Below are 25861 nucleotides of genomic sequence, written 5' to 3'. Positions count from 1 at the left end.
ATATTATACAGCGGTAAGGTGAAGTTATATTCTTTGGAAAGTTTGGTCTGTTAACCTAGGATAGTTTATAGATAGACAATTAAGAATAATAAATTTATCTATTTCTTAAATTTTTTAGACTATTCATTTAAAACAGAGTTTTTATTAATACTAAGTAGATTTTAAATATAAAATCATTAAAAAAATATTTAAACATACAGGCCAGGTTATTCACTGTCAATAATGTTATCTTCAACAATTTCCATTACATATTAAAACGTTTTGTGAATTATTTTTTAACAACAGGAAGGTTACAAATGCACAAAATATTAAAAGCGATTTCGAACAAATAAAAAAAGCAACAAAAAACATAAAAAATACCCAGAGTTAATGAAACCAAACAAGGGACAGGAGTTGTGTTAAATATCAACAAAAATCAAAAACAAAAAACAACAAAAAAGAATTTAGAGAAATAAATTTATTTAAATCATAAATGGGAACATTTTGGGTGGGTTTTAGCGGAAAACACAATATTGACAGAAGACATAAATGAAAATAATTCTAAGTCTTTCTATCGCAAATCAGGAGTATATCATATCTATACAATTCAAATTGAAATGGAGTTTAGGTCCGTAACAGAATCAAACGATAAATAATTGAAAGTAAAATGGAAAACACTTAGGTTAGAAAATAAATTAAATTATAAAAATCTCAATAAATAATATATATTATCAAATGCACAAATTGTGTAACACAAAACAGTAATGAAAACACTCGAGAGATGTCAACACGGGAATCTGTCTGTCAATATTGGTATAGGTGCCAAGGAGTTAGGATCAAATAATATATTCTCGATAGTTGGCCGAGTACTTATAGGAACGCTAACGTTTCCACAATCCAGTCAACAACGCCTGCAAGTGTAGGAGCATAAAACTATAAATAATAATAAATAATAATATTAATACAAAGCATGATTTTTGGTCGGTTTAAAGTAATAACGGGATATTATAACTCGTAAACCGATTAATATTTCAACTACTGATGTTCTGATATTTCTGCGTGTATTTACAAACATATTTTGATAGTACAGTTACGACCATTTCAAATTTTCTTTATCTTTGATTTACGATACTGTTGTTGTAAACGCACAGTTAGGAGGGAAATGCCGCAGAGATAAATCAAATATATTTTTTTGTATCTTTTTTATTTACAAAGGTAATATTGTATAAATTTGATTAAAACTGAGCCAAATGCCATTTGAAATGTAACCGTAGTATAATTCCATTGTTTATATTTATTTAATTTTAAATACATAAGCCGAGCTAGCTAATTGGTCTTAGAATCTTATGTCATTCTCATTCAGAAAATTTCCTATTAACTGTTAGAAGTCCATTGGCAAACCGAGCAAATTGTAACGAAAAAACGCCGTAACTTTCTTATTTTTTGACATAAAATGAAACTGACATAGAATAATGATAATGAGAAAATAATAAGCTTTCTCATAAACAAAGAAAAACATACTTTCAAAGATTTCAATTTAAGAATATGGAAGAAAATAAATAAAAATTTTACAACTGTCATTCAATGTTTGAAGAATAGCCGAGCCGTCGCGAAACGAACGACGAAATAAGTTGGAAAGTCACACTTTTTATTCAAGTAAGAGAAAAGTGGATCCAAGGACTGCGCAGTATGTGGTGGCCGGAAACATACTAACAGAAATCTGGATTTTGTTTTAGAAAATACCACAAAGAAAAAAAATTAGACAGTCTTAAAATTATTATTTAAAGTATTTTGTTTTAAACAAATCCTTGGTAAATAAATTTTCTTTGTTTTTTTTTTGATCCATATTTTTTTCTATCCTTTTGCAAGAATTTAAACTTAAACAGTGAGTGTAAAATAAATAGAGTTCAAAGAAAGAAGTATCTAAATTTCTAGTACGTCTTTTTTATCAAAAATAAAATTTAAGAAGACATATTAAAAAAGGACTAAGGTTTATAAAATTAAACCCAATGGCGTTTTTGACACGTATTTTTTTTAAAACGGGAGTTACTGAGAGAAGACAAATAGGAATTATTTCAGCATTTTCTTACACCCGATTTCGCGCATGCAATTTATATACATATAATTAAATAACTTAAAGTGTGAATTCATTGTTGGGAAATCAAACAAAATACAATATTATCGAAAACAAATATAAGTCAAATGCTTACATTAGAATGGAAATTTCCACATTTTCTTAATTAAATTTTAAGCACAGAAAATTTATCCAAAAACTATAACGACATTAAATTTATATTAAGTACATACCTTTAAAATTTAATTTAATTAACTGATAATTAAACACTGATAGAATTGTAAATATTTTATAGAATGTATGTTAATTGTCCTTCAATAAATTAGATAACACGACACAGGATTCTTATTTAGTCTATTAATTAATTAAATTCATTAGTTGATCTTTGGTTTTAAAGTTTACCAACTATGTTTATTGTTATTTATTATATATTATATTTAAGTTAAAGTAAATATATTATTATTAGAGTTAAGCGTGGATTATGGGTTTACTTGACATAATGTACAGATTTGTTATTATTTTACAGAATAACCTAAAGTTAGAATAGAAAAGAGCGAGAACTGTATTTGGTGCATTAAATGACTAATGTTCAGTGCGCAGAATGAAGGTACTGAATGTGGTTAGAGTAAAATCTAAAAAATGCCTATTATTAGAATTATATTTTATAATCAACGAAACAAGAATCGAAAACAACTTAATAAAATACTTTATATTATCAAAGAACTTAAAATACGCAAAAATATTCCGTACAGATAACTAAAACAAAGATAAAATTATTCTCAAATTCATTAATACATATTTTGTTCAAAACATTTCCTAAATAATGTAGTCTATTCATAGTACGCGAATAATCCAACTCTATTCTCACTACAAAGAAAATATCATTCGAAATAAATTAATATTATTAACACTAACAAACAAACGAGTAAGCCGTTTCCTTCTAGGTCTTCCTCGATTTTTGCATCCATCAACATTCACATTGTAAATCTTTTTAGCCATTCTTTCGCTGACCATTCACTCTACATGTCCAAACCAACGCAGAACTCCTTTCTTGATTTTGATGACAATTCTCTTAGCCTTTCATATGTACGGATCTCAACATTTGTGGGCCTATCGTACTTTGTTTTACAACACATTTGCCTGAAAAATTGCACTTTGACAGCGCTCAGCCTACTTTCATTTTTGGTTTTTCAAATCTACACTTCACCCCATACATTAAGGGCGGCACCGGGACTCGATTGTGAACTGTTAATTTTGCCTCCTGCGACAAACATTTATTTTTCATGTTTAATTTAAGCGCACCGTTCACTCTGTTCCCGGCATACACCCTCCATTCAATATCTTTCTCAGTCGTTCCGTCCCTAGTAAACGTACTTCCCGGATACACAAGTTCCTATATAAATATTATTTAAAAAAGCATTGAAAATTCAGGAGATAAAAATGATGTCATCAAATTAAGTCGATTTTAATTGACACCGTATACTACGCAACACAATGGCATATTTATAGTTTACAATATTAATTTATCAAATTAAAGGCGCATCTTTGTCGATATTATATACAAGTTAGTAAAACATTAATTACAAATCAAATCGTAATTTTAAAAAACTCAGGTCCTTTGATCGAATTTTACAAAAATTTAATCTTATAAGATGGCTTACGTATTTGTACTATGCGAGGCTAATCACTAATTTTCTCGAGCGTATAAATTAATATGTACAGTAAAAAAAGTCAAAGTCACAAGTGCGTCGTGCACAATAGTATACTATTCACAAAATAAGGAGCTGGTTCGGATCTTTTCACTTATACGTAATTGTTTTGCTTGACTAGTCATTAAGATATTGTATTTAACACGTTTACTGCGAGCGAAAATCTAAAAACTGAATTTCTTCAACAGCTTGTTTATTATGTCCCGTTGGATGTTATTTTCAAACAGAAAAGAAACAAAAAATGGAATAGCATTTAATTAATTAACAAGAAAATTATTAGATAGTTTTGCAATGACATATTATAATAATTAAATAGACACGAAGGACCTCAAAGTCAATAGCATTTTAATTTGTGGGTAAGCACATAAATAATAACACTGACAGCCAGTGTCCAGGCTATGGCAATGAGCTGCGCAAAGAATGAACTAAGGAAATATGTACTTATATGTGTTTCTCACACATATGTTTGCAAGCATATTGTGATTTCCTATATCTGTTTATTAAATGACGAAGTTCAGTGTTACGGGAAATTTGATAAAAAAATATTTTCTCACATGCGGTAAAACTTAGAGCATTTCCATTGCAAGGGCAAGTTTCTCTAAAATGTGTGAAAATTTATATAAAAATGAACTATGTACTTTAAATGATGTCACAAGTTATTCTAAATCAACCAATGTGAGAGTGTTGAGATAGATTTCCAGTTTCTGGGAAGCCAACCCACCAATCGATGAACTTCCAAAAAAAACCACTAAACTTCCCCATTGTTGAGAGCTATGATATATTTTCTAAATATGAGATGCAAACGATATGGTATCTAAGCGTGCCTATTTAATATACGTCAATGCAGTTGTGTCCATTTGAAACATAATAAGGAGACCTGCATGGTGCAATGGCTAAGACGCTCGACTCAGCCAAGGAAGGTTCCGAGTTCGATTCCCGGTGAGAACACAAAAAAATGTGACTCTTCTCAAGCTAGGTGCTCTGTACTGTTGTTCACCACTGTAATTGGGCCTCCGACTTGTGTCAACTGAATAAATACACATATTGCAAACTTCAAAAAACAAAATACAAGCAAATTCTCTATGCCTATAGACGCATCGTCTGCAGCAAACGTGCAAAACAGTCACTAGCAATACTGGGTTCGCATCATAACTTTAAATACTTATGTTAACAGCTAATACTGGTTCAAATGGACGTGTAGTTACCCCAGAACCCGTTGTTATTTTGGTTGTCATTATCTTCCTGACTCCGTCTATTCGGCCGCCGTAAATTACCATCGACCCAGATTTCATTTTCGCTATCCTCGCCAGTGTTCCCGATCTTGTTCTGCATCATCTTTTGGGAGAGAATATTGTCGATGGCCAGATGGCAGGCCTTTTGATTCGTGACTTTGTAAATATGGTTCGCGACCGCGGTGGCCAAAGTTTGGCGCGGAGCTAGGGTACTATTTGGAAATTTAGCGTGTGGGATGTTCGTGATGTTTCGCAACTTGTTAGTTTCTTTGAAATCGTCGAACGCGCCCGTCGAGATGGCTTTGTATCGCTCGGCGTTAAGCCGCGAGAAGCTCAAACCGGCGGAGGGATATTCGCCGTAGTACGAATCGTTTTCGATGCCCGAATCATCGTTCGTCCTGTACTGAAGGCTCTGTTTGTCGTCTACTTTGTTAGGCTCTAAGTCCAAGCTGTTAGTATAGAATATATTATTTGATTTGTGGGTTTGTCGGTAGAGGGGGTGGGGTGGTGGCGGGGGACGATGGAGACAGGATAGTTCCACGTGTTGTACCTTGTTAGAGTTAGCCGCGAGCAGGGAGCTCTGCTCCTCCATGGAAGAGTCGACGCCGGGAGTGTTGTCCAAGCTGAAGATGCTCCGTAGGCTGGTGGACTCGTCGCCGATCAGGGTGTCCTTGATGATGGACGGAGGGGAGAACATTCCCGAGGTATCAGCGAGAGATTTGCTCTGAAATAACGGAAAAAAGAGATTAAACAAATGTATTAAGAGGGATGTGCGGTCTGACTTCTTCGTACATACGTATTCCTATATTTTCTGAGTCATGATTTTTTACACTATAAATAGCCACCATTGGCCCACACTGCATTTATTTATCAATTCAGTACTCTATGCACCATCAGGTATGGGTTGATATGAAAATACTGAATGAACCTCGTCGGTTGGGTAACTTACCGGCGTCTCGATGATGAACATATCAGGCACTTTGTGAGCGGGCTGTTGCGGGGTACTGGTGCTCCAGGCGGGTAGGAGGGCCTTGCGAGCCCTTTTGTGAGGAACCTCATTCTCCTTACCCTGTTGCGGCCTCTTCAGGGAGCCCGATATTCCCGAGTCATACAGCATCTGGAATAAAATTCAACAATACTTAAGTCAAAGTGTAGGTTATTTAAATTGAAATATAAATTACTCGGGTACAAGTGTAGGTTACTTAAATTAAAAAATAAGTTACTGTTACTAGAGTATTCATCATAATATTATTTGAATGAATCGTGTCTTGTCTATTTGTAGCATTCATGGAGGAAGGATACGGAGATGGGTTTTAGTGGGTAACTGAAAAATCTTGAATTTGAATTTACTTAAATGTAGTACACCTAAAAAAATGCACCTTTGAAACATAAAGATAAAAAAATATATACATAAATGTAAAAATAATTACAGTGACGAAGTTCAGTGTCTTTTTTTTATTATTTGTTTATAGACTATTAAACTTAGCCAAAAATAAAACCTTGTTAAACAAGAATAACTGAAACAGGGATAGGCCAGTTTTGCATTAAATTTTAGCATGTTTTAAATGATTTGCAGTAGGTAAGTTAGGATATGAAAAATTGAGGGTTAAGCCACTTTTGCGATGACGGCCTCAATTAAGCATGAGATACTTGTTTTCAATGTTTTGGTGATCAAGATTGTCAACACAATTTTCTCAAAAGCACTTTATCGCCAATTTAATGATTTTTTTACTTGAAATAGAGAGTGAATACAGAAATCGTCGCTGCATTATAAGGTGTGATGGCTTTCAAAGGGAACCGTTTAATAATAAACTGAATATTTTTTAATTGCTGTACTGCCGATCTTTAGCTCTTTGGACTTACGAGTTTGCCGACCGCTGTCATAGAGTAATAACGTAATAGTCACCGATACAGAGAAAAAACATTCTATGATTTTTGACCACGAAGTTAGCTACAGGTTGAGAAATGCAAGCGTTAACCGAAACCATCCGTTATATATTTGTTGTTAAGCTAAAAACCAAACCTGAAATTTGGAATGCTTTTGTTTTATGCAATAAAGCTTAAGGGCTTCCTTTGAGAGTTATTACTCTGAGGTGGATGTCAATTAAAAAGCTTGTATATTTAACGATTTTATACACATATATATGTACGGTAATGTTTTTTATTGATATTTGTTATCAAATACGTAAACTAGTTCATTATAACGCAACAAAATGGCGAAATAATTACTCTCGTGTAATATTACGATTGATGACATTGGCCCTTATAGACCCAAGCCACGGATCTATTGAATGTCTAGTTTCTACAATTATGTTTCTAGCAACAGTAACCATACCTGTCCACTTGCATTGACCACGGAGCTTTCTGTGACTGCCATACTCGCCTCCCCCTCTGTACAGTACTGGGAATCATTCAGCTGAGAGGCGCTGGTGCTTTCTTCTCTCTTGATCATCTCTGTAATGTCCTCCACCAAGTTGCCGGGAGACGAAGGCTCGTACTTTATTTGGCCGGATTTCTTCTCCAGCTCGGCGAGAGCATTCTTGAAGGGGGTCGGAGTTCTGGAATGAAATATTGTTTTATTCGTTTTTCTGTGGGACATACTATTGTCACAGTAAAGAAGGGTGCATTTATTTTTTTTTTTATTTTATTTTTTTATTTTTTGCACCACAACAGGCCAGGAGGCCCAATTACAGCGGTGAATTACATCACAGAACACCCAGGCTTGAGAAAAATCACATTTAATTTTTGTGTTCTCACCGGGAATCGAACCCGGAACCTTCCGTCTGTGAGTCAAGCGTCTTGACCACTACACCACGAAGGCCGCCTATTTCAAGTACTTAAAGAAAATATATCTTTATTATCTATTACCTAGCACGGATATCAAATTGCTGACAAATAAAAAATGCTGGAAAATAGAATACGACCTCAATCAACACTCTAAAATAAACTGAAAGCTTTGGACAACTACTATAAAAGCGGTAGCAGCCTTAGGTACCATCAGTAATTCAGTGGAGTTCAGTTCAGACATGAGGTAGATTAGATCAGTTCAACTCAGTTATCGCCGTTACTTTTGCGCTTCATAACCAGATTCCGTATTTTATTCAACATGTAATAAATACACATAGTAACATAACATTGACTTATTCTGTCATTTCCAACTGGTGTAGGAGCTCTCTGCATCAATGAGTGAAAATCCTACAGTACCATTGTCTGCAACTGATGGAGCACTGCATCGATACACCTATTGCAGCGTCTCTCGAACGTCTATTACACGATGGCAAAGTGATCAATCTTACGCTTTAGGTGACAGTCCACAGACAATGATATAATAACCACAACACCACGATGCGGGTTTTTTTATTTCATAAGCAGAAGTGTATTCTTTATTATTCAAACCCGGGAATATTAATTTTTAAAAAAAGGATATTCTAAAGAGAAAACTCCTGTTTATCTTCAAACAATATGGGAGTAATTGGGATGAGTCGAGTTATACAATTGTAAATTTACCTGGGAGAATGCTGAAGAAGTAAAGCTCTTCTGGTGGTTACAGGAGTGATATGAGTCGAGGCTTGAGAGCTACTGGGACCACACATGCTGGGCGTAGGAGTGTGTAAAGGGCTTACTCCGCTTTCCTGTTAAAAAAAACAATATCTTGAGTATTTCAATCCATCAATGGGCAGATTATATTTTTGTAGATGTTTATTGATAAAACTCTAAGTATGAGGTATCGCAACTTCTTGGTTTACTTTGACTTGTATAATAAAAATGTCACGTAAGCTCATTCTTGTTAAAGACTTTTTTCCCATATTACGTAGTATGTATAAAATACTCATAATAATTAATCATTGCTTAAGCTGTTTTGGTTGAAATTCTTCATTAATGGTTGGGTCCTGATCCAGTGGTGGTGTTGTAGATTCACAAATCAAAGATTCAAGGTTCAAATTCCACAACTCGATTCCCAGTTTTCTAACACAAGTTTCTTAAGACTTCTGGTAAATGATCAGAAAATTGAAATACTTGGGTAAAAAAATTTAAACCTTTCTTCTTTTTTGTTTAAAAAATATGTCAATAATAATAGGCCTGAAAAGCTAGATAAAAATATTCAACTTAAAGCCGTGTATGAATACATTAAGGCTGATGATCGGCCACATGGGATTAAAAGGAGTTAAGACATTCTATTATTACAAATACATTATCGTTGTTTACTTATTCGCACCCAGTGGTACATAGAGCACTGCTTTTGGTCTAATTATTAAACAATGAAATACTGCAGTGTACAAACTACTTTTAAAACCAATATATCGTGTCCATCCGGAAGGGTGTATTATAAATATTTATCAGTCCTGGGAAGGAATCAAACCCGAGACCTCAAACATGGTGGGCAAATGTCCACACCACTCGCTACAAGGTAAACTTATCTTTACCGTATTTCCTTTTTCAGGATTCTTTCCCGATAATAGCCACCGAGTCAAAAGCAATCGTCTGTTTCTATTTCAAACACAGAACTGTATTATTTATCCGTCCGAACACAAAAATGAATTTGAACTTAGAAGTTAAAATAAAACATTGATAAAATACGGGTGAAAATAAAAATATGAATAATGTTGAAATTGAAAATACGCTTACCCTGATGATACGAGGAGAGGATCTCTTCTCCGGCGTAGAGTGTGTGGGAGATTGGAAGGAATGGAGGGGACTGTTGAAGAACTGCGAGGGGCTGAAGGGGAGTTGCTTGATGGGAGTGGTACTTAGGATCAGTTTATTGGGCGTGTCGTCACTCAGCATCTGTACAATAATCGAGACATTTACATTAGGAAAACACGAACGCAAGGGGAAGTATTCTGCGAAAATTCGAAGCAGTAAGTTAATTGGGATATTCCAATGGGGAAAATCTTAACAATATGATGAGTATGTCAAATCCTGGTAGACTAATACATACTGGAACTCAACACTAATTGGATTTAATTTATATTTCTGGAGCTTTATTTAATTATAATCAATTATTATCCTTGTCGGATCTTTTGAAACATTCTACATATACAAATTCTAACACACCATTTATTCCTTCATAAAGCAGTCAACTCATTTATTGACTGCCTAGATTTGCCGGAGTTAGTACCAGTCGACATATCCTGTTTATCTGCGTTCTAAGAACCAACTATCACATGTACTCGCCTATCCTCAGCTCCGCAGATATGGTCACGAGTATGAGATATGGCTGATATATTTGGTTCTGGACTTGCCAGTTATAAATCGAGTTTGATTTACTCGCAATATAATTCTTAGACTATTCTCTCTGTTTGAAATTTTTTTTGTTGCTATTTTATATTTTTAATTACTTATGTGTGTTTACTCGCTTACTACTGTTATAGTTGTGCAATTTAATTTTTTAAATTATATGCGTAGACTAAGAGCACGACTGAGGACAGAGGACAACTAAGTTAATTATTTTAGAGAAAAAGTTGTGCGTTTTTATTTTTTTTAAATAATGAAAGTAGTGAGAATAAAAGTAATATTTATTCATAATTATGTACAATTTAACTATCTACAACCGGGAATATTTTGTAGATTAAAGTGTGCAACAATATCAAAAATATTTTAAGAATACTAACAGCAAGTAGAGGAAATATAGGTAAAATTCTATGTAAAATAGAGTTTAATAGTTAAAAAATAATGATTTAGGGTTCCAGATAAAAAAGGGTGAGTTTTCAGTGTTAGATATTGATTACAACACAAAATACAATCTAGGATACGTACCAAAGCGTGGCTGGCTGAACTAGCGTAGCCTGCGCCAATTTTCTTCATCTTGGCTCTCCTGAGGATGGGTGGGGGTGAGTTATTCCTCATGGAGCCACTCTTGGCCGGTGAAACGGCTATCGTGGGTAAATCTCCAGTATCAAATTTCACTGCAAACAAAACACAATTGTTAGAAAGATATAGAAACGCAATAAGGAAAAATATAACAAAACTGTGCTAGAAGTGTGTAAGTATCGCGTTGTTTTGACACTAATTTTGCAAGCAGCTAGTGAGCCTATATCCAGTGCGCGCACATTATTTACTTCATTGTACCTTTTCAACACATTCGCGCACTCTTTTTTATCATAGAATCCACTCATATGGACACATATCATAACTTTTTTAATTTGTGGAATATTTCACTTCCGATTAGACCATACTCGATGTTTTAAATAAATCTTATTTAACTAAAATACTGGGACAATTTTGCTGCTGACTATTTTTTTATAGGGACACAACATCTCCTACTTTTCTCGGTCTTTTAGACCAACATTTCCTGAATGAGAGACTCGATTTTGACGGCCGTATGAGTGTGTGATGTGACGTGAAATGCACGAAGAGTGCTTTAATTGATGGAAAGAAAGAATTGATTGTCAGTTGTACATACTGTTAACTTTATTCCATTTAATGCAACTAAGATCTGATCTGCTATTGATGAAATGCTTCCCATGATTAGGATTGATTATAGATTTTATAATTTGCATTTTCTTTTGATAGGCAAACATTACGAATCTTATATTTCAGATGGTGATATACTTGAGTAATAAATTAGACAAATATTATACAGAAAAGGAATAATATCTTACCCAGAGGGTTTACAACGACTTTTGGTGTATCTTCTTCAGTGGCCATTTTAGAATGTGGTACCAGGGCATCAGATTTCACTGGAGATTCATTTTCTAATATTTTCATCAGATTTGAATACCTAAAATAAAAAAAATATTTTAAAGCATAACTTCATACTTCGTATCTAGTCAGATTAAGAATACAATAGGGAAACATCAGGTTTTTCAAAAACATTTTTAAAGTAATAAACATCAATGAAATACCGCCCAGTAAGAAAATTTTTTTTTGCTAATTATTAATAGCATGAAATATATTTTTGAATTTGTAATTTTGAATTCCCGCAAAAACGGTAATTCCATTGGCCACGCCCCTAATACTCCAGGATTCATGTTTATTAGTTCCTGCCCATTCAAATTTGTTTAGAACATTGTCGCAAATCTTGACTTCACAACTTCCAAGGCCAAACATGTTGAGTTTTTCTAGCAACATATTTTTAGTAAATTTCTCCACAATATCCATATTGATTTCGAAAATACAATTAATTATTCGAAATCAATTTCATATATTTTTATCGGTATTTGTAGTATGTGATATTTCCCTATTCTGTGTGTTAAATAGAACCAGAATCCTGGGCGAGCGTTTTCCACTCGATGGCTACTCCCAGGTAAAAATCCTGCAAAATCTGCAGCACCAAAATGCTGATAGGACACATGCTGTTAATAGCTGGTTATATATTCTTGTGAAACTACTACTATGGTGAAGGTGTATAGTGGCATTTGCATGTTAGTATTATTAGTGTCTTGTCAAAGAGGTGGGTCTCCACACAGGTAAACATTGAAAAGTCGATAAGGGGTTATTTACAATTATTTACTAACATTTAATAAAATTTTTGATCACAAAAAAAAAAAATTAATAATAACAATAATATATTTGAAACCGTTATTAATACTATTAAAAAAATAATTACCCGTATGATGAAGATCCACCGTGTTCAAGAACAACAACTTTTTCATTTGGTTTGTCCTGCTCTTCCGAGTGGATTTGCTTTCTCAACAGCTCCCTGAAGTGCAGGAACTGCTTGGTGGTGGCCTGCTGTTTGGTCATCGGCTGGCTGGGGGCCAACGAGCTGGTGCTGGAGCAAGACTGACTGCCGAGGATCGTGATGCGAGAAGAGATCTGCCGGGGAAGGTTGGACTCCGTGGACGCGCTGCTGTGGCAACTGTTGGACACGTCGTTGCTGTAGAATTCCACGGGCCAGTCCTAGTAAAAGACAAAAAAGAAAAACAATAGTAAAATAACACTACCACTTTTGCTAGTCAATTCAGTACTGTGCTAGCACAGAAAGGTCACAGTTACATTTGAGCCCCTTGCAGGTGACGTTAACTAACTGATAAAATGGTCAAACTTTTAACTTTAAGAGCGTTTTGCCTATTTTGATTTACTAAACGTTTATATATTTTTAATTATTATTATTATTGTTTTTTTTCTTAAATATCCCCACTAAGCCTCTATTCTAGAGGCTTGTCAGCAGGTGGGAAAGAAAGGACATGAAAGAAAGTTATGAAAAATACACCACATCACCCAACCAGTTAAGAAAAAATCTTGGATTTTTTTCTTGCAACTGGTGGAAATGAGGAATTCCACTGTTTTCTAATTTTTTTTTTCTATTAGCATACTATTTAACTAAGCAAAAATATATATATCAAATACCGCGCCAAATGACTATAATCAGTGTGACTTTTCAGTAGTAACGTCATGAAACGGTTGGCGTTCTTACTTTCACTGACCTGACAAGGATCTATGGAATATTGCTTTGATTACTTCATTTAGTTGATCGTAATTTGCTCATTTCTATGTTATGGTTGTTTTTACGAACGTTTCGATTTAGAAAAACCTAGAAAGTTGACATAATCTCTGGTTGAAATGTCAAATTATACTCTTTTTTTTCTATGGTCAAAACGTTGCGGGGCTTTAAAATGGAAACCGGAAATACTACACGTAGATATAAGGAGTGATGTCATTATTTACGATTTTAAAATGAATATTATTTTTAACATTTTTTATTTATTTTTGCGTGCGTTTTTAAGATATTTCATCCTACTCCAAATTTTTTAAATATTCACGTGTACACGAAAACATTTTTAAAATTTAATTCTGGGTTGGGCTGGAATTCCTCATTGAACCTGCGATGCTAGTTTCATAGTTGGCCATCTAACCAACTGCGCCACGGCGCCTGTCAATATGGACATTTTGTACAATACATAAAAAAATTATATTAATTATTAACTACTGTTGCCATATATAGTTAAATTAATTATAAAATGAATTGAAAATGTAATTTTGCATTCTTGCAATAGGGCAAATTGTGGTAGTCATGTTTAAACCTCGGATCTGAGTCTGCGACACCAGCACGGGACCATACATGTTTAAAATATTTATTTTAATAAATATCATAAGAGCGTTAAAATCTAATATTTGTTTATAAAACTTGAACACACTCGAAACATTGTGAATGAATATTTTTTTAAATATGTAATTTTATGATCTACTCAAATATTTCATTCTGGCACAATTTTCAACTGGTCGTAAATAACTGTGCTGGGAAATAGGAATCAACGTGTGATAAACCCCATTTTAATTTTGTAGGTTAGCCAATTAAACAATAGCAACTGAGGCGACAATACATCACAAATTGTATTACATGAATTTATGTCTTGAAAGTATAATCAGGGAATTGAGCAGCAATTTCGAATGCTAAATACGTCTGTGAAGAATTATTTTAACAAACACTCTAAATTGTAAAACTACGAGCATAAAAATTCAGTTAAATATTTCAGCCAACCGACAAAATTTCTTGATATCCGAGGATTATAGAATAAGAAAGTTTCAAAGGTAAAAGTATTATTTTCTCTCTCTATTCTTTCTGTGTGAAATAGAACCTCAAACCGGAACGAGTGTTTTCGATTCGATGGCTACTCTCAGATAAAAATCCCGAGGAAATACCTACCTACCACGCTTGAGGTCCCAGGTTGAATTCAAATTAAAGAAATTTATCTTTCTTCTGGTTTCAACTTGTAAACGTAAATTTCTATGTGTACTGTGATTGTGTATGTAACGATTGTTTTTGCATTCATTTTTTTTTTTTACATTTACATTTTTTTTTTGAACCACAACAGGCCAGGAGGCCTAATTACAGTGGTGAATTACATCACAGAGCACCCAGGCTTGAGAACAATCACGTTTTAATTTTTGTGTTCTCACCGGGAATCGAACCCGGAACCTTCCGTGCGTGAGTCAAGCGTCTTGACCACTACACCACGGAGGCCGCCATAATAATAAGTATGGAGTGTCTTAAACAACGGCAGCGAGACATGGTGCCTCCAAAAGAGACTAGAGGCTTTCAAGATGTGGTCCTATAGGAAATTTCTGGGAATTCTCTGGAGACACCCATCACGAATGACAAGGTAGTTTTTTTAAAAAAAAATATATTTTAGAGAATTGAAACCAGAAAGAGAGATAAACCGTTTTTGTCACCTTATTCACAAATTTATCTTTTAGTTCATAAAAAAAAAATTAATGATTTATTTTTTAAATAAATTGATATATGTTTTTAGTATACGTAGTGATTTGTACACATTAATATTTTTTTACGATATTACCTTTGGCTGAATATTTAATCTAACACGTAACATAAAAAAACATAACAAAACCTAACATGTAATTATGACATACAAACATATCGACTGTGTTCAGGACAAAGGCTTCAAACCAGAGTTATGGAAAAAGCGGTTTCATTATTTAAGAATGTTTTAAAACAATTTCGTAGGTCGTATATACATTCTAGAAAAAGTATTTAAACCGCGAGCACCTATTGGTGCAATCTTTTAGCCAGAATGTGTTTAAGACCCGAGTAATCGGTCAAAAATACATAAAAACGAATACAATTTTGGCCTCTCTGTCCTAAACTCAATCGATATAACAAACACGTATAGCCAACCATGCAACATTGAACTGTAGATGAAATGATAAATTATATATGTTTTGATGTTGTTAACAAGAATAAAACACTTGGACAAAAGCGTGCGCAAGATCCAATATTACAAAAAATGAAACATAAATATTTTTGTGCAAGAGTTGAGCTGTGAAACATACTTTTGGGAAAACAGAAAACGAAAGATAAAATAAAACAGAAAACAAAAAGATATTTTCACTAAATCTATTAACATTTGAAGGAACATAATATTATATAAAATAACAATTTGAAGAATTAGGACAGTTGAGCCCTATTTATTTATTTATATTTATGAACAGTCATTGGCAAATTCAAGTGATCACTTTGTACTATGTGTAACATTATTCTTATTCTTATAGCCCAAATGCTTTACAGATCTGGGCTTGGAGGGGGAAATTTAGCAAAATTAGAACTCTCGCCTTCCACACAGTAGCTGGAGGAAAATGTTACCAATGGAATTTATTAAAGACACAAATGAATTGTGTTGTGTACATAAAAATATCCAAAACACAAAAATCTGATTTTTCTTTAGTCTCCAAACTTTCGAATTGCGATTTCTCAAATGATTTTTTTTTTTGGGTTAGTGGCTTTTGCCTGAACAGTGACGATATATACAAAAATGTCAGGTGAATTTAGTAAATAATGCAATTCTTAACTCAATTTCAGCATAAAATATCAATTTTAAAATAGCTTTTGTGAAAATACCCTGATGTTCTATGTAATGCCATGAAAAACAATGTTCAATCCAATAATAAAATTGAAAAATTTCTGTGAAATTGTAAATAAAAATGTGATGAAATTCTTGCAAACAAAATGTTAAATTCTACTGAGTAAATTAACACGAAAATTTTTGTTTGTTAAGTCTAAGAATTAGCAATTTGCTAACGCTAAGTGCAAATATTTGGGTTTGACATAGTGAGGAAAATATTTAGAATAATTCAAATAAAATATTGAAGGAGCTAATATTATATCATGTTTTAAGCAAATGAGGAAGTTCAGTGTTTTTTAATTTTTTATTTGTTAATAGACTATTAAACTAAGCCAAATTTTAATTATTTAAATTTTTATATATCGTATTATCATCGCAATGATTTTTTAAAGTTTTGTTTTTCTGAAATAACTCCGCGTGTGACGTCAGAGGTTCTTCTCTGTCAGTTCTCCCAATTTGTCCGTTTACGGTAAGCAAACCGGATATCCTTCACAGCTCTCATATCATTGGTTGGTTCATATAAACCAGTGACATCGTTCAAAGTAGTGCATTTTTATTATTCTTTTTGTACATTTTCAAGAAACTTTGTCGTTCAATTTTAGGCTCTAATTTTTACCACGCGCAAGAAAACATTTTTTGTATCCATTGTAGGGCTGAAGTTCCTCATTGAGAACATTATTTTTTCATAGCATTACTCAAGTAAGCAAACATAAATCACAAATAATAAAAACATAAAATAAATCAGTGTGGATAAAAATGTTCGACAGATTCTCTAAATTCGCTGTAAATAAATATAAACAATTATTATTTATTAGCAATAACTTGTTCACCACCTATTAACTTTTAAAGGCATATAATTATTTCTAGATCTGTATATGCAACAGGCCCCATAAAATGGCCACCGATAGTAACGAGAAGCTTCCATTTGTTATTTGAAAAGAGAGGGAAAAGGACAAGTACAAACATATACCATCATCTTGGTGGTAAAAAGCACTGAGCTACATTACCCCAGTTTTTATATAAATGACTTTAAAGTTGACTAGTTAACAAAAACCATATCTTTCAAAATTATGACCATAATAATCTGAATTGATATTGTTAAATTTAAAAATAATAATATCATAATTGAAATATTTTTTTGTAACTAGATTTGTAAACACAGTTTCTGCTTCCGTTCCTGTATTTGCAATAATAAAAAAAAATGACAATATTCGATATAAGCCTTTTGAACAAATTCACAAAACTCGCAGTGAAAGGAGAAATCAAAGCTTTAGAGTTAAACTACAATTCAACTAAAATTGCAGTTTATGAAATTGACATTTTTATTACCAAATTAGATTTTTGACAAACAATATGTTTTTAATATGGTAAAAACCGATACGTTATAAGCTTTCGTCGGCCTCCCGATGTGGCGGTCAGCGCGTTTGCCTACCATGCAAGAGGTCTCGGGTTCGATTCTCGAAACGGTTGGCATGAAACATTTATTTAAAAGGCTGCTTAAAAGCAGCCTTTTAAATGTAAACACTAGAATATTTCATAGTCCCTGGATTGGTATCTGAAGCGTAAGACTGATCGTCTTACCTTCATGTAGTAAAAATGATCAAAATACACTGAGATTGGTGTACCAATGCAGTGCCCTATGCACCATAAGGTGTGGAAAGGGACTGAATGAAATGAAATGAATGAAAATGCGATACGAGCCTTTAAAACAATTTTGGGTATAGAAGTGTTTTCAGTAGGTACCAATATAATTGTATTCTGCTATGCAAATGAAACCTTCGGGATACCACAAAATATCAACAGCAAATACCACAAAAAAATTAATGTTACATTAAGTTAGGAGCATCAATATATTTTTAAAAATTGGTTTTTGCTCCCTCGCAAAATTTCCGATTGCGATAATTCGATACTGTTTTTATTCCAATTTTATCCACACTGATTTAAAAAATAAAATAAAAACACAAGACAAACTAACATCACTGAAAGCCATTTTCACAGACTGGTTAGCGGACGAAATGAGCCCAACACCCTGATACTGTGACCCGCAATCCGAGTGGTCCACGCTCTGGTCCAGTAACTCCTGGAGCTCAACCAGCTGCTCTACGCAAGCCGTGACTCCCTCCGCGGAGCAGTTACTGTACTGAGGGGAGCCACCCGGGTAGCCGGTCACTAGGGCCTCGCTAGGACTGCAGGTATTCACATTGGAGCTGGCCTTGTAGAGGGTCGCCTTCGAACGCGAGGGTTTCCGCCGCCCGACCGAGAAGGACGCCTCTTCGTTCTCGTACTTCCTCCGCATCGTTGAGTTCCAGTGGTTCTTGATCGCGTTGTCCGTCCTGGAAAACGGCAACACAAACAATAGAATTACGAGCCATATTATAAAATTAACAATAAAACAAATTGTTTTAATTATGAAAAACGACAAAGTTTAATGTTTGGAGATGTGTGTTTAGAACAAGTTCCAAAACTTATTTGTAAAACCAAATAAATAAAAACAAAAATCCCATAGTAAATAATCAACATACATACTTCATTAAAAAACAACAATACAATTAAAGTTACAAAACAGTAGGAATATTACAATAAAAATTTAAAGTTTATTGTAAAGTGTCCTCAGCGTTAAACCCAGTAAGAATACCTCAAGGGCGCTTTACAAAGTGATTATATGAATACTTATAGATCTCACTACTTCCCTCATCGTTATGACCAAGTATGACTGTATTTGATTTGATAAATAGTGTTACAGTTTATTTCTTTAATAAAAGTAATACTTGAATTCTTGTTACTGACTAAAATATTACATTTTCAGACCATTTCCTAAAAGTAGTAAATAACTTGTGCTGGAAAAATGGAAATCTAGTTGTGGTAGAGTGGGATTTCAACCTTGGACCTTTGGCCCGTGAGTCCACAATACTACCATGGGACCACGACCCGGTTCAAGTAATTCTCTTATAATTATTTAATGTATCGTTAAAGATGTCAATAATGTATGGATCTTGACATTTGAGCACCTATCGTACATAGTTATAACAGATTTACCATGTATATATATTTTTTAATAGAAAATAGAGAGAGTTTATAGAACAGGGCTGGTATTCTGAACGGAATTACACACGAAGAGATCGTTCTGTTAACGGTTCTTAGTACGTAAATACGCATTAAAAATGTGTTTTCTACGCACGCCTTTGAGTTCAGAATACCACCCAAGGTGGGTTTTAAGTTTTTTTTACGAAACATCCCTTCACTCTCACAGTTTCTAACTTCTGCTGGGAGAAGGGTTTCAAAGTTTGAAAAGGTACAAATGAATATAGAAATACCTTCCAGGCAGCATCTTGGCGATCTTGGCCCACTGGTTTCCGAGCTGGCGGTGTGCCTGGTAGATGAGGCGGTCCTCCTGCTCCGTCCAGGCGCTCTTCTTGATGCCCGGGTTGAGGTGGTTGTGCCATCGCTCGCGGCACTGCTTGCCGATCCTGCCCCGCAGGTGCCGCGCGATCAGGGTCCATTTCTTGGGGCCGTACTTGTTCACGAGCTCCACGACCTTCTCATCCTCCTGAAAAGCACACAAATTTATTATGTAAATTTAACATATATTTTTTCTCCGCGTCCAGAAGGATGAGGAATAAAGTTCTGTGTGAGAAATAAAACTTTTTATAAGGAAAGTTGAGCAGTGGTCGGCGCGTTTGGCTTCATTCTTGAAGTCCTGGGTTCGATTCCTAGCAGGGTCAACGTGAAATATCTGTATAATACTAAACAACAATAATTTATTATTTAAATTTAAGATAAATGAGTGTGCAAATAAAATTCCCGAAACAAGCGTTGGGTATAAACTTAAATTGTGTCTGTTTTCATCCAAATGAAGAGAACAGAAGGACAAATAAAAAAATGACAACGAATTAGTCGATAATATATTCTCCTTCATTATTTTACAACAAATTAGTCAATAATTCATAGCAACTTCACCGTACACTGCGTAAATATCACGAGCAGCTTTGGTAGCTTTATTTCATCGATTAAACGCGAGCCGATGGAGCTGTCAATAATGCTCACTTTCCTCTGTTTGAGATTCCATTTGGCTTGTAATTTATTTATTTTTTAATCAAATAAAATAATATATGTATTGTAAAAGTGAACACAATTTTAGCACAAGCAGAAAATTTTCTGCAAATCCAGATAACGTCTGGCACTCATTAATCCGTAAAATTGGAGTTTTAATGTACATTTGAGATATTTTTTATCAATGAAAAAAAAACAATAAACTTTAAGTTGCTACGAATCGAACCCGAGACCTCTTGCATGGTAAGCTAATGCGCTGACCACTACACCACGGGCAGACAAATTCTCCTAAATATATACTTAAATTGTTTAAATAAATAAACATTATGTTTTAAAACAATACATATTTGAAATATATATAAATAGAGAATTTATGAAGCATTCCATTAATAACATAACATATTTATCATGTAACCAATAATTTAATAATATTCCATTCAAATGTCCAATTAAATAAATGTTTAAAAATCATCGATCTAAAATGTAAATTTTCAATATAAACATTCACTTTCCATTGAGTAGCAACGTTTTATGACGCAACATTGGATAGCATAAGAAATATGCAGAATGCAAATAAATTATAATTTCGACTGAATCATTTCCTTTCATGCAAGATAAGGATGCTAAAAATTTCAAGCCTTGATATTAAAAATACGAATTTCGTCAATTTTTTATTAGATGCAGAAAAAGCGTCGATGAAAAGCGCGGCAAAATAATCCGTTACATTTCAAGGCCGCTAGTGTCAGGCGGGACGGCGGGAAATATTAACAGGGCTGTCAAATATTTGAATTTCGCAAATTCATTCCTAAAAATATGACGTAGTACGACAAAAAAATACTATAGTTTTTTACTAGCCTCTTGCTTATCGTAATTTTGTAAATTTTTATTATGTAACAACATAACAACACAGAAGTTCAGCGGTTTAAAAATATTTGTTAAGCTAACTAAGCCATTATTTTTGTACATTTTTGATTTTTATGTATCGTATTATCAGAAGTTTTTTTTTAATTTTTTTTTTTTATTATATTGAAAACATATTATACATAATTATATACAATATTCCCAAGGAGTTTTTTTTAAAAAAAACTCATTTAGGGACATACAGATAATATTTTTTTTAGAGACGTTTTTAAATTTTAAACTATAATATTATTTAACAAAAGCAGAAAAATTAAAATTATGATATACTACAAATTAAAAAGGGTATGAAAAATACTTGAAAATAACAGAATAAACAGAATACTAGGCATGGAAATAAATTCAAAATAATGTTTACATTATGCAATCTGGGAAAGAAAATTGAAAAAGTTTAAAAATTACATGGATGTATATATACATACTGAACTAGTACAAAATAAAATCATTTTTTTTAATTAACAAAATATGCGCACACCCAATACAGGTTAATTTTTTTATCAAAAACGTTGAAAAAATTGAAATTATGTATACAAGCCAAAAAAAGTATATAAAAAGAAAAAAACACAAATAACATTTAAATAGTATTAAAAATTACATATACAAGCAAAAACGGTGAAATATTAAAAGGTATATGTTCAAGATGCGCATTCTCTATAAACTAACATTATTTATTCAAAGTACTTCTGGAAAAAATAATTCTTCAATTCGCACGTCCTGTTTCTATATTTTGAAATAGGTACTTTGAATTTTTGTGGCAATTTATTAAATTCCTTGAAACCTATGTATTGTAAAGATCTAGTTATGTATTTAAAAAATTACCCGTGTGGCATCTCAAGTTTTTTTCGGCTACTTCTCTGTCAGTTCGGCCGATTGGTCCATTGACGGCAAGTTAACCAGAAATCTTCCACAACACAACATCATTGGTTGATTCATACGAACTAGAGACGTCGTTCGAAGTGGTTCGTTTTTATTGAAATATTTTAAAATATTTTTTTCGTACATTTTTTAGAAACTTTGCCGTATAATTTCATCACCATTCACCTTTCAACACCTAATGGTGCATAGGGCACTGCATTGGTACACCAATCGCAGCTTATCTTGATCACAAAAAAAACCACAAATAACGCCAATCCACAATTTTTACAAAAATGATATTTTTGTATAGGAGGATTTATAACTCTTATTGGATATTCCTTAATCATACGATATGCGTGGGACCAATAGGAGGCGATCTTTCTGAAGTAGAGCAGCACCCCGGATCGGAATAAATAATGTTAGATTTGATTTTAAGAAAAGTTTTTTTCTGTCTCTTGGAATTTGGTAGATTGGCGTAATGGTAACAAAAATGATCAAGACGCTGCGATCGGTGAACCAATGCAGTGCCCTATGCACCATTAGGTGTGGAAAGAGAATAATAATGATAATAAAATGTTAATTTGAATGAATAAATCAATTCATTCAAATAAATAAATTCTGGACGCTGCAAGGCCGCCACTATACCAGGATATTTTTCTTAATTCGAATTTTTTGTATTCCAACCGAACAGATTTGAATTTGAATAACGAACAGCTGGACCGGTCCAAACAGTGACGTAATCAAGACTATTATTATTTTATTTTTCGTTTCGTTCGAGACGCGACCGTACGTATATGAGATATCTAAATGGGAAAAAAATCGATGGGAACGTGTCGATAATAAATTAACGCCAGGCATTCCTGAATGTAGTTTTTTTTCGCCATTTTGAACACACAAACATACATTACCGGAGTTTCATTCAACGAATTATTATTCTGGCGGTATACCCGAAAGATGAAGACGGGGGGTTACATTCGAAACCGAGACATGCTTCTTACTTATTTTAATTATATAATAGACGCGTTATTCCCTACTGGCTGCATCTCAATAAGAAAGTAATGTTTAACTCTTGTGCGGCTGTGATGTCACACTAGTGTACATACGATACAAGACTTGATATATCTCTCTTATTTTTTTAAATTATGAAGTTGTATTTTTTGTAATCTTCAAATTTGTATAACTATGCTAAAAGTTAATACAAAAAATATTTGTCCTTGCTACGCGAAGAGTGAATGTGACGCCAATACAGCAATAAATATGTACAAGAGAGAGCACGACGATAGAACTCATAACAAGAAAGACAGAGACGCTGTTCTGTGGCCGGTGTTGGTGAGAAAAGAGATTCAGTCGGTTATTGACAGCGATAGGGGATGCACGCACGCATGTAGGATGACCGGCTTAATTATGATTTTAAATTTATTTTGCTATAACAGGGCTAAATTATGTGTTTGTTTTTAAAAATAATGGAAAATAAATTATTCAACAATATATCTTTGTGTCATGTTTTCTTTTTTAAATGTCCGAACTTTGGAATATTCCATCTTTTCCTTGTGGTAACACGATGTTACATCACCGCGCGTAAAGGAATTATTTACCATAGTCTTTAAGGAGTTAAAAAAAAAATATTTGTTGGCAAAAATGTTTTTATGTATCGTATTATGAGCGCAATGATTTTTTAAAGATTTGAAATTACTGCGCCCGTGACGTCACAAGTTCTCTATGGTGAATTCTGCTGATTGGTGAATTGGCTACCCGTAAACATCGTAAAAAAGTCTAAATTTTGGTTTTGCGGGTTTTTAAAATATATTTGTTATTTTGGTGTGTTTGTAAAGCAAGTATCTTTGCGACATCCCATCGGTGATAGGTAATAAAGAACTCTCACGAGAGGTACTACCTATATAATAATACTATTATACATGATCAATATAGTGCAGGCAATTGGTAAAATAAACCAAAGTAGGGAACAAAATGCCAAACACTCTTCTAGTGGAACGGAAGGCCGGTTGACAACTGTCAACAGGCCGGCTTCTCCTGAAGAGTTTTAAGTGGTTTCCTCTCCACATGAGCAAACGCTTAGAAGTACCTGATTGGCCCACATTAGAATATCCTTCCTGATTCCAACAGTTTAGCTAAAATAATGTAACATAATAGCAGAAAAATCCTCTTTTTGAAATATAAACCTCGTATATTATAAGCAAGGTAAAAGATAATGAAACTCCTATATAAAAAAAAAACAAGTATCAAACAAAGATACCTTTGACCTGCGTGGATAATAATAAATTTAAGTGTTACAAGTGCAAAAAAACCATGTGAACAACACTGAAACTGAGAGTGGATAAAAAAGAAGAGACGTTCTTACGAAAATTGGTCAAGTCGTATGGAACGTCAATGGATATAAAATATACGTTGTGTTTATACGAAGGAATGTGCATAATAATTATGTATAGATGTACATATTATACACGGGCAAACCAGAGTGCGCTAAAAGCACGTCGTGGATAGAACATTATTCTGGGACAAAAATTGCCTCACAATAGAGATGAAAATGGCCGAGAATTTATGCTAAAATATTCCACGAAGCGGAGATGCGCGGTGTATTTGATTTGAAAGGATGCAACGAAATTGCCAGAAATTCCACCGTATTCGGCCTCATCACCGAGAAATGGCGACCCATTTTGTACTGAGATAGAGCGAGAGTAATATCGCACTCCCGGAAGTACAGTGACGTTAGTCCAATTGGCTGTTTTGAGGTATGAATACGGTTAAACTACATTTTTCCCTTTCTTAGGCCCGTTTTATATTGGTCAGTAAATGGTACAAGATCTTGTGCAGAATTTGGTCCAATAAATATTGTGTCAAAAATACACAAATGTTTATTTTTTTAAATAGGTGCGAAGGTTTTCACGGTCACTGTTATCAATATTATGTATCTTTTTTGGGTGATACCGTGTATGTTGGATTTGATCCAGACGTTTCGGCTACCATTGCAGGAGCCATCTTCAGGGAAAACTGTGTGTTTTATAAAGATATGTGTTTATGTACTAGTAATTTGTACCGTGTCACAGTCAGCAGTAGGCACATTTCTAGTTTTGTAGGAAAGAATAATTATGTTTATGTACTAGTAATTTGTACTGTGTCGCAGCCGGCAGTAGGCACATATCTATTCGTTTTTGTCATATGTAGTGCTGGGAACATGTTGAATTGAACCATGGATCAAATCCAACATACACGGTATCACCCAAAAAAGATACATAATATTGTTTATTTTTTTATTTTATTTTTAAATATATATTATAAAGTAATGCCTAGTAGGAGAAGACCCGTGCTAAGGCAGACTAACATAATATATGTTTATTTATATATGTATCTCCATATACATACAACACACATATACATGCATATAAACATACACATACCTACATAAATATACCCACATAAATATTCATACATATATACACACACATATACATAAACACCCTTACATACATACAAACATACATATTTATATATATATATACACATATATATATTTATAAATTTTATCCTTCTTGTCATTGTATTGTTTAGTGTTTAAATTGTCGTGGATAGTAGTAATATTTGTAAACCACTCTGATCAACTTTTCCCAGGAATCACTATGGCGAGTACATCCGACGAGCAGTTGTCCCGGCCTCGGAGTAGCGCAGGACCGAGATGCTTTCGCTGTAGTGATCGCCAACGTCCGGGGGGACCCGATAGGCACC

General features: G+C 33.6%; 1 protein-coding gene across 3 annotated transcripts in view; it reads right to left on the bottom strand.

Annotated features, from left to right (window-relative positions):
* Myb (proto-oncogene like protein Myb) overlaps nt 1-25861 on the bottom strand; it is a 59239-nt gene that overhangs the window by 6981 nt on the left and 26397 nt on the right. For 2 of the 3 annotated variants that reach the window (XM_088241480.1, XM_088241487.1), the window contains exons 4-13: nt 19612-19844; nt 18273-18630; nt 12544-12836; nt 11597-11715; nt 10752-10900; nt 9621-9779; nt 8502-8626; nt 7330-7552; nt 5944-6111; nt 5545-5718 (exon numbers count right to left, since the gene is read on the bottom strand). In XM_088241480.1, coding sequence (XP_088097606.1) covers nt 5545-5718; nt 5944-6111; nt 7330-7552; nt 8502-8626; nt 9621-9779; nt 10752-10900; nt 11597-11715; nt 12544-12836; nt 18273-18630; nt 19612-19844 — 2001 coding nt within the window. The remainder of the gene's footprint in view (nt 1-5544; nt 5719-5943; nt 6112-7329; nt 7553-8501; nt 8627-9620; nt 9780-10751; nt 10901-11596; nt 11716-12543; nt 12837-18272; nt 18631-19611; nt 19845-25861) is intronic. The other variant, XM_088241492.1, reaches the window with a different exon arrangement.

Source organism: Micrasema longulum, unplaced genomic scaffold (assembly GCF_059751315.1).
Source record: "Micrasema longulum isolate JH-2025_06_02 unplaced genomic scaffold, ASM5975131v1 h1tg000130l, whole genome shotgun sequence".
NCBI classification, from domain to species: Eukaryota; Metazoa; Arthropoda; class Insecta; order Trichoptera; family Brachycentridae; genus Micrasema; species Micrasema longulum.
The sequence above is the reverse complement of the archived record's forward strand: the minus strand, read 5'-3'. Positions and strand labels throughout refer to the sequence as shown.